The sequence below is a fragment of the Hemibagrus wyckioides genome, linkage group LG22 (assembly GCF_019097595.1).
Source record: "Hemibagrus wyckioides isolate EC202008001 linkage group LG22, SWU_Hwy_1.0, whole genome shotgun sequence".
In the NCBI taxonomy this organism is placed as follows: domain Eukaryota; kingdom Metazoa; phylum Chordata; class Actinopteri; order Siluriformes; family Bagridae; genus Hemibagrus; species Hemibagrus wyckioides.
Window position 1 is genome coordinate 6400229 of NC_080731.1, and position 10364 is coordinate 6410592.

Sequence of the window (10364 nt, forward strand, 5' to 3'; positions counted from 1 at the left end):
ATGATGCATGTAAGTGCATTTTCTGTTAATGAATCCATCTGAAACTACAGTGGCAGCTCAAGTGGTTAAGGCTCTGGGATTGTTGCCCTGAATATTTTAAACCAGGAATGTGCAGTGTCCATTGACAGGACAGACTGTGCATATAATATAGTACACACATAATCTTAAAGCACTTTCTGCATCACAAAAACACCAGAAAGTCAGTTTCATTACTAAGATCAGTATCCGTATCAGTGATAACCAAAATCAGATCAAAATTTAAGATAAAAAAATAAAAACAGGCTCTGTCCATCTCTATTCATACAGTTACACAAAAACATGACAAACTAGGATGGAGGCTTTTATTATATCTATATGCCATTTCCCATAGGAATATGAAAAGTTCACATAAGTCGATTGCCTCAGCTTGGATTGATCCTGAAAACATAATGTAATAAGTAATATGCAAAATAAGGAACAGAATTTAGCATAATGTGAAAGTATTGTCACATGTATTTTAAGTAGATTTTAAGAAAATATAAAAAGCTATAACGTCCTTCAAGTCCTGGTGAACTTTAAAATATTAAAGGAGCTGAAAGATATATCAAAAATACTGAGAGAACATACATACAGAAACACAGAAAGAAAATCCCAAAGGACACTTTAAATGTAGTGCAACAAAAGCAAGTAGTTTAGAAGAAGAAACTATAAAACATTTTTGGACACAGACACAAAAACATACAGTATACACACCGTCGCTCCACAGTACACACGCGTATACACACACACACACACACACACAAACTGCATTTCAACAGGAATTAATTGGAGCCATCTCTCTTCCACAATGAATAGATAAACAGACACTTCCTCCTATTCTTCCTCCTTTTCTTTTTCTGTGTTCTGCTTCTTGGGAGCCTGGATGTGGAATCAGACATTTTACTTATTATAGAGTATCAACAATATACCGATACGTAAACAATCAAATATGATATTCGTTTTTAAAGGAATAGTCCACCTTGAATTAACTTTAATACACTTTATGGCACTTATAATTAATACACAACTATGTACAAGAATTTTTATCTAAGGAATTTCCTAAAACATCAGCTCTTAAACAATAATAATTCAGAATGAGCACATCAAAAATACTTCAGTAAAACATTTGTTTATAATTTATTTATTCTGGCTCGGTTTAAAACAGTACCTTAGACAATACCGTGTTCTTTTGGCAGCGTCGACCCTCTGCTTGGTCTCTGAATTGAGGCCTGTCAGGAAATAAATACTAGAGATCTACAATCATGTCTATAGTGAGGGAAAATATTTCGGTAGGTAAAAGGTGAAGAGTTCGAATATGTAGAAATGTTTCCGTACGTTTGGGTGGTTTCATTAAACCAGACCCATAAACTTACTTTTAAAATGAACTTTAGACTGTTTTAGATGGAACCGCTTGTTTGATGGTTTTGTTTCTACACTAATACCTTCATTATTCTATGAATATGCAAAACTACATCAATCCTCCTAGTTATCACATGGCCTTCATTTGCATAAAGTAACCTCTCCCATTTTTATGATGTAATAATAGTGTAATATTTTCACTTGTATAATATTTTCCCAACAAAATTTATGAACACTGCTGCTGTGACAATTTCCCAACTCAAAAAAAAAAAAAAAAAAAAAAAAAAAAGAGTTCCTCTGAAACGATTAACCACAAAACCTGAACCTTTAGAAAACCCAGACAGCCTAACGTTTGTCCTCATCTCAAATCATTTGTACTTACCCAGAAGCTCCTGCAATGCTGGAATTGAAGCCTCCGCTGAAAGGATCTAAGTGAGATGAGTGAGTGTCTGTGTCTTTTCCCCACGGACCCCTGCTCTTTCCTTGCAGCTCTGCATTGGTGTTCTTGCCAGAGTTGGAAAGACTTCTGAAGGCAGGCGGCTTCCGTGAATCCATAGGAAACTTGCAGCTCTGCCAGCTATGAAGAGTTGGCATGAGGAAATCCTCAGCAGGATCTGCTGCATGGAGCAAAACAAATAGATAAAAAGAGATAAAATAGGTGCAGTCTGTAAAAGATGTACCGTTAGATTACATGTTTCCATACAGACCATACATCAGGGGTCTCTGACCTTTTTTCCTCTGAGAGCTACTTTGACAATATTAAGGTGGCCAAGAGCTACTCACGTTATATTATTAGTAACATCTATTTACATAGCTTAATACCATAAACCATACCAGCTGAATAAGCTATTTTTTGTGTACTTTTCATTCACATAGATTCTTGTTCTATTTATCAACAAATTGTCCCTTGGCACATACCCTGATGACCTCAGCAAGACTGAAAAAGACTCTTTTATACTGAAGGTAATATTCATTTCAAAAACAGAGACCTGAAATTATATTGGACTTTATATGATTAAATAATAGTATTTTTATGGTATTCGTGGAAAAAAAAATTAAACACTACTTTACTATGAAGTATCAACTGCACTAATAAGGAATATCTACCGCTCACTCCTGTATCTTCCTGCAGCAGGACAGATGCATTCAGCGCTTTTGCTTTGGCAGCATCGAAGCTTTATTCCTAACGCTGTCGAATCTCCAGCAGCTTCCAAGTTGAATGGATCTGCTGTGTGTTTTCTTTATCCTTTATCCAAACTACTTCAATTTGTGCTTATAGATTTAAGTTTATACAACACTTCCATGTACGGTTTTGGTGCTAGCTGTGTGTGAAATCGATTGATGAACGGCTGGATTAAACTGTGTGAGGTGCGTGCACGTGTGGAGGAGTATGATTTGTCTAGGCAGTCAGATTGCGGTACACTCGAAAGGGTTAATTTGATTTTAATAATTCTGTACATATTCTATAAAACTTTAGACGAGCTACTCCTTGCGACCCCTGCCATAGATTAATTACGTAATTCTACACATAACCTCTCCTATGTATACATGTATATATATATATATATATATATATATATATATATAAATAATGTATGCATTTATTTTATATAATTCCTAGCAAAGTTGAATTAGTTGTTTTTTTAAAGGAATAAAGTTAATTTTTATTAGTTATTTTAGTTATTAAATTAGTTATTTTTTAAAGGAATGAGGACATTCATTTGAAGCTGCTCACTTATACTCACAATATTTCAAGCTTGTAAAAGTCATTCCTTTTTATGTCTTGAGTGAGTTTTTGTGCTCGTGTGAATGACAAACTGAATGGCATGTAAGGTGACAGTAACTTTTAAACAAACACATAGTTTAAAGCTTGGATCATATGTACTGTATACATGAGTCACAACTGTTCTGTAAACAGATATGAAGCTTGGCAACACAAGCTGAACCCTTTGAGTGAATGTCCTCGGGGCAAAAATGTGCCTTGTGCAATGCTATAGATGAGAAAGCATGAGTAGTAGTGCCTCACCCTGGTGTTTCACTCTCCTTTGTCTATCTGGAGAACTCCTCCCACACCTCTCATTGGTAGAGTGGATGGGTTTCCAAGGAGATTGCGATGCTCCATCTGGTTGAAAAGCCGTGGCAGGACGAAGGTCACACTTATCCTAAATGTCAATTAACAGATAGCATGAAGACTGAAAAAACATGTAGAGACCTGTATACACTTTTTCTAGCGTCAAATATAGTTTTATATATAAAATGTACATGATACCTGATGGTGAAATACGACATTTTCCTCTAGCGTAACTCCACAGAATTCACAGGGAATGAGCACATCACCCCCTATTGGGCTTGAAGGAGGGCTGTAGGAAAGAGGCGAGACTGATTGGGGGAGGTTGGGTGGACTCGGCGTGCGGGGAGTGATGATGTCATCTTCAGTAAAAGGCTCTTCCGGGTACAGAGATGAAGGCTGCTTGCTAAATGAGGCGATGGCAGAGGCGGGGCTGCAACCCGTCTGGGGAACAATAACATACAAGAAACTAAAAGTCAGTGAATGTGTATTTTAAAGCAAATGAAATATAAATAATTGTAAGAGGTGTCAATAATTTTGGCACGTATATATTGAAGGGAAATAATATTTAAAAATGTGGCTCATAAGAATGATTTTTATTAGAATGAAGATAAGTATTGCTTGTGTTGAAAATTTGAGTGTTTATGTAAATATTGTTAAAAAATAAATAAATAAATATATATATATATATATATATATATATATATATATATATATATATATTTTTTTTTTTTTTTAAATAATAGATTTTAGTTCAAACTTGTTATCATACAGATTCTAATAAAAATACGTTCAACTTTTTTGCATTCTTCGCTCACCCAAGAATTCCAATGTCCTATTATTAACATGATTCTATAAAATGAACAAATCATTTAAAGAAACCTTTTAACATTTTGTATCTGATGTTTAAAACCACTGACGAAATGTTTTTGTTTGTTCCGTTTATCACCATTTTTTCTGCTGTCATGTGGACTTAAAAGTAATGCTCACCATTTACAAGGTTATAAATGTCATGTAAGGTTTCTTTTTAACTAATTTATTTCATTTGCCTGTTAAATAAATCCTGCAGCTATTTGCCACAGTCTGTTATCAAAGACTCGAGTCTGACCTGATGTAAAATGAGGTCTTCTTCTGGAAAGAGCTCTTCGCAGAACTCACAGGGGAGCATGATCTCGGAGGGTGTGTTAGTGCTAGCTGGAGTGTTGTTATTGTTGGCAGAAGAGATCTGGGAGCTGAAGGTGCCTGGGGCAGGTGCTCTGCCTAAACGTCGATCCCAGACGTCGGTCCACAAACCCTGATGAACGTCTGGCTCCTCTGGATCTCCATCACTCTGCAGACTCAGGGCGAGCAGGTAGTCCAGGCCGGAGGAGTCAGAGTCTGGCAGCTGGCTCAGAGGCCACAGCAGGCTGTTGTTGTTGTTTTCCAGCTCTGCATCCTGATCTAGCACTGAGGAAACAATCATATTCAAATACCGTAAACTGTGAAATTGGTGATTAAAAATATTATAACATAATACATAAAAGCTTTTTGGTGATACACAATACATAGGTTTGCTATAGAGTTACAGTATTTTGTTAAAATATCATTTATACAAGGTTTCAGCACTTGTGCACAATGCAGGAGTGTGTGATGTCGACTTTTTCAAATATCTTTATTACTGTACTTTAAAATTACAAATACAACAATACTACATTAGAATGAGCGCGTCAGCCTGAAATATGCTCAAAGCTTAAAGACCATGAACAATCTGATCAGAGAATTCAACAGTGCTTCCGTATAAATACCGTTATCACAATATCAGGATGTAATTCATGTAATTCTTTTTCTCAACCCCAATGTAGATTTTGTGCATTAAATTAACAGCATGTAACCGTTCTTGTACTTACAGTGAGAAAATTCATTGTTTCTCTGTGCCATGTTCCTTCCTGCCCCACTTCCCACTGCTCCTCTAGTGCTGTTGTGCAGTCTGCTCTCTAGTGGCCGTGGTGGGCCTCTGCGCTCTGTTAACCCAGCACTGCTGTTATTATTAATGCTCCTTTCTTGTCCCCTCAACAGGTTGTGGATGGACGGTGTCTCGAACCATGCTCCCGGAGACTGGGAGATCATCCTCCTTTCCTGGGGAGGTGTGAGGCTCCCACACAGGGCTGGATGGATGGCTTTCTCCCTCAGCATGACGTTGCACTTGCACACGGGGCAGGGCTCGGTGCGAGTCCCGCAGTAATCTTCATGCTCTACGGCTTGGCTGAAGACCAGCTCCAGCTCGCAGTACTGACACGGGACCAGACGCTGGCTGCATTCAGAACTCTGCAAACACAACTCTGTGTGAACATCACTGACACTGCCACAGAGGCAGTCAACATGAAGCAAGTCTACATGAGACTGTAGACGTCACTGACTAAGTCTGTGATCATCGAACTACAGGGAATTTCAAGATACAGTGAAACCTCAGCATATGAATTTAAATCGTTCTGGACGTGAGTTCATAAGGCGAAAATTTCTATCGTGAATCAAATTTTCCTATAAGAAATAATGTAAATGCAGATACTCTGTTCAATATTACCAATATGAAGCGTATGTAAACTGTGTGGCTGCTTACAAAGAAGTGACCCAAGCCAAGCTTTCCATGTCAAGGGTCCTCACAGGAAATCGTGCCACAAAGCTTGGGCTAAAAATAAAACAGACCTCCTATGCCACCAATCTGTCAACAAAAAAACATGCAAAAAATCACGTATATTTTGAAAGGATGTCGAACGCAACGTTGGTATCGTGGGTTGACTCTTTTACTGACTGGAAAAAAAAACCCCCGTAAAATTCGGAAACTTGCTTTGGTTGGCTTTCCACTGACGAAAACAAGTTTTGACATACAAAATCGTTCGTATGCCAAAAATGCTTCCTAAGCCGATACAAATTTCTTGCAAAATTTCAATTCTTAAGGCGAAAATTCGTAGGCACTCGTATGCCAAGGTTCCACTGTACTAGAAATTCCAAAATGACTGGTATAATATTCATGCACAGATGAGTCAAAAATGCAACACCTGATGGGTTTCCAGGAGCCTCTTCTCAATCTTCAGACCACATTTGCATTGTTCCTGAGAGAGGGGGAAAAAACCAACAACAATATGCAAACTAATTACAACATTCTTTCTTAAAGGAGCTCTTTGTGATGTTTAGCTGTGTCTCTGATGCAAATTACAACAAAAACAGTGAATGTCTCGAAAATATGGGTGGAGCATATTTCAGGGCTGGAAGAATTTTCAACAGACTCCTAAAGTGAAGAAACTAGCCAGATCCAGTAGATTGTGACATAGCAAGACTTTATAGGGTCATTTGAAAATCATATAAGTAAATGATTATTCCAGGTTTAGGTAAATGTTTAAACATGACTAACTACACCTTTAAATCACACTTTGCAGCCTGACTCGTGAGGAATATGCTAAATACTGTGGAATTCTGTAATATGTTTTGGAATATTATTCTGGTCAGATGGGAGTAGACAAAGTGGAATGAAGTTTTTTAAAAGAACGTGAGACAAAAATAAGTGACAACATATGAAGTTATATTACATTAACCTACTTTCTGTTATTACAACCCATCTTATTCGTTAACTTAACATATGAAACAACCCAAAGCATGCTTTAATACCATATAAAACTCCAGGACCGTGGTGCTACATGAAACAACACAGAGTTAAGGATTTAAGTATGCTGTCCTAGATGTTATGCATATATAATATGATTTTAAATCTCCTGCTTTCATAGCCACAGTGGTGGTGGTGTATTAAGGAAACCTGTGAATGCTCCTGCTCTTTATGTTGTAGCAGGTCAGATCGGGGAACGGGCTCCTGGCACACGTCACACAGGGCGATATTACGTCGACAGTGGATCTCGTGCGTGGTGAAGTTGGCTTCAGGAATGTCATGTTTGCTGCACAGGAAGACAAGAAAATCATAAAAAAAAAAAACAGGAAGGGTGAACTGTAGAGTATGTACAAAAAACTGTATAGGAACAACAGGGGAGCGGAAAATCTATACCAGTTTGAGCAAAGGTGAGTGTTTTCATCGGCCATAACCGTCTGCCCTTTTGATAAAAGACACAAGATAAGCTGTTAGTAAGCACAGTCCAATCATGACAACTTTATACATGCCTTCAGCCTTAAAAATTCTAAAAAATTTAAAACCATACACTAAGCAACAAGCTTAAGCATACGCACACCTATAATTTATATAAATATAAAATAATCACATTTCCAAAACCACAGGTTTCAAAAGTAATGGAACCCCACATGTCTCTCCTCAAAAACACAGGTTTCAAAAGTAATGGAACCCCACATGTCTCTCCTCAAAAACACAGGTTTCAAAAGTAATGGAACCCCACATGTCTCTCCTCAACACTGGGTTTTCAAAAGTAATGGAACCCCACATGTCTCTCCTCAAAAACACAGGTTTCAAAAGTAATGGAACCCCACGTGTCTCTCCTCAAAAGCACAGGTTTCAAAAGTAATGGAACCCCACGTGTCTCTCCTCAAAAGCACAGGGTTTCAAAAGTAATGGAACCCCACGTGTCTCCTCAAAAGCACAGGGTTTCAAAAGTAATGGAACCCCACGTGTCTCCTCAAAAACACAGGGTTTCAAAAGTAATGGAACCCCACGTTTCTCTCCTCAAAAGCACAGGGTTTCAAAAGTAATGGAACCCCACGTCTTTCCTCAAAAGCACAGGGTTTCAAAAGTAATGGAACCCCACATGTCTTTCCTCAAAAGCACAGGGTTTCAAAAGTAATGGAACCCCACGTGTCTTTCCTCAAAAGCACAGGGTTTCAAAAGTAATGGAACCCCACGTGTCTCCTCAAAAACACAGGGTTTCAAAAGTAACGGAACCCCACGTGTCTCTCCTCAACACTGGTTTTTCAAAAGTAATGGAACCCCACGTCTTTCCTCAAAAACACAGGGTTTCAAAAGTAATGGAACCCCACATGTCTTTCCTCAAAAGCACAGGGTTTCAAAAGTAATGGAACCCCACGTGTCTTTCCTCAAAAGCACAGGGTTTCAAAAGTAATGGAACCCCACGTGTCTTTCCTCAAAAGCACAGGGTTTCAAAAGTAATGGAACCCCACGTGTCTTTCCTCAAAAGCACAGGGTTTCAAAAGTAATGGAACCCCACGTGTCTTTCCTCAAAAACACAGGGTTTCAAAAGTAATGGAACCCCACGTGTCTTTCCTCAAAAACACAGGGTTTCAAAAGTAATGGAACCCCACGTGTCTTTCCTCAAAAACACAGGGTTTCAAAAGTAATGGAACCCCATGTGTCTTTCCTCAAAAACACAGGGTTTCAAAAGTAATGGAACCCCACATGTCTTTCCTCAAAAGCACAGGGTTTCAAAAGTAATGGAACCCCACATGTCTTTCCTCAAAAACACAGGGTTTCAAAAGTAATGGAACCCCACGTGTCTTTCCTCAAAAACACAGGGTTTCAAAAGTAATGGAACCCCACATGTCTTTCCTCAAAAACACAGGGTTTCAAACGTAATAGAACGCCCCCCATAATTAAATTGCTTTTTGGGTCCCATAGGTAAATGTTTGTGAAATTACTACAGTTTTAAGGGAAAGAAAAGTGATTTTTGGGAGTGAAGAAAAAGACGTTTGTCTGAGTGAGAATTGTGAATATATTTAATTCCTGTCGCTCATTCTCTTGAGGGGTGTCAATAATTCTGAAAGTCTGGGAAATAACAAAACAACAAGAACAATATACATATTATTTAAAAACAAACAACAACAAGAGAAATACAATCACTCTCATGATGAGATCCTACACAGTGTCTAACTGAAGGCATGTATATCTTTATATCTGTCAACTGTTGCATGTCTGACTAATAAGCCAAGCCTGTTTCCACCTACAATAAACTCTTTATCAGCTTACCTTGTTGTTTTTTTTTTGTTTTTTTATTTTTATAGAAGCTCGCTGGAGAATCTGTTTCCTTTAACCTTTCGAAAGAAACGAAACAGAAACACGAGTATCGATTTTAATTAACGCTGCTTTCAGACAATCCTTCTCCGTCTTCTCCCTGTGAAGCAGCTAGCTCGCTAACCAGACTCGGCTGACACCAGAGTCGCGTCCCAAATAGCTCATCACGAGACACGGAGTGCACTAGATAGACTGCACACTACACTACTTCGTGCCCTATAAAGTGCACTGTTTAAGGGAGTGGGACGCTATATAGAATACAGCCATGGGTAACCAGCTAAGATGCACAAATACCTTATCAGACGTCAGTCTTTGTTTAATTAAAAGTACTTTAAGATTATCTACGATGCTGTTTTGACTGTACAAGTGGAATATTAAATATTTTTTTTGTTTTACATACTCAGAGTTGTGGATGTTTTCCTCTCCGAACAGCAACCATTTAAACTGGGCATAGAAAAAAACGGCTAACTTGGCTAAGAAACCTTACTTAACAAGCTAGTTTAATAATCTGTATATCTTTGCGCCGGTGAAAAAAGAATGCATAAAAAGGTAAACATTCAAAAAGCTATGTTTTTTAAACAGTTTCATTCGCTATGTATAACAACTAAGTGAAAGTGTTGAGTTTTGGGTTCGGTGACGGAATTATAGGAGCGCTAGCACGATAGTGGGACTGACTTCCGGTCAGGTGGGACGATATTTCAAAATTAAATAAAATTAAAGAAATAAATAAAAAGACACGATTTTGAAATATGATATATGACGTGTGTAAGTTCAATTCAGTTTAGTTCAGTTTATTTGTATAGCGCCTTTTACAGTGGACATTGTCTCAAAGCAGCTTTGCAAAAGTAGAGAAACAGAGAAAGGAGAAAAAATGTAAATTAAATTATTAAACTATGTAATCCCTATTTTATCTAAGTCATATATCATATTTATTGTGTTCGTTAAACGTACTGAACAACATAA

At 37.8% G+C, this 10364-nt stretch overlaps 1 protein-coding gene across 4 annotated transcripts; it reads right to left on the reverse strand.

Moving 5' to 3' along the window:
- Positions 1-317: 317 nt before the first annotated feature.
- Positions 318-10083, reverse strand: trafd1 (TRAF-type zinc finger domain containing 1). 4 transcript variants are annotated; one of them, XM_058375538.1, is made up of 12 exons: positions 9802-10082; positions 9357-9421; positions 7476-7521; positions 7233-7368; positions 6481-6534; positions 5332-5749; positions 4554-4891; positions 3647-3889; positions 3404-3539; positions 1760-1994; positions 1187-1247; positions 321-897 (listed from the first exon to the last, which is right to left on the reverse strand). In XM_058375538.1, the coding sequence occupies exons 3-12, from the start codon at positions 7508-7510 to the stop codon at positions 853-855; spliced, it is 1701 nt and encodes a 566-aa protein (XP_058231521.1). In that variant the 5' UTR covers positions 7511-7521; positions 9357-9421; positions 9802-10082; the 3' UTR covers positions 321-852. The 4 variants fall into 4 exon arrangements, with proteins under 4 accessions (XP_058231520.1, XP_058231519.1, XP_058231521.1 ...); XM_058375537.1 differs by lacking the exon at positions 9357-9421 and having other exon boundaries at positions 318-897; positions 1760-1991; positions 9802-10083; XM_058375536.1 differs by lacking the exon at positions 9357-9421 and having other exon boundaries at positions 320-897; positions 9802-10083.
- Between the last annotated feature and the right edge of the window lie 281 nt (positions 10084-10364).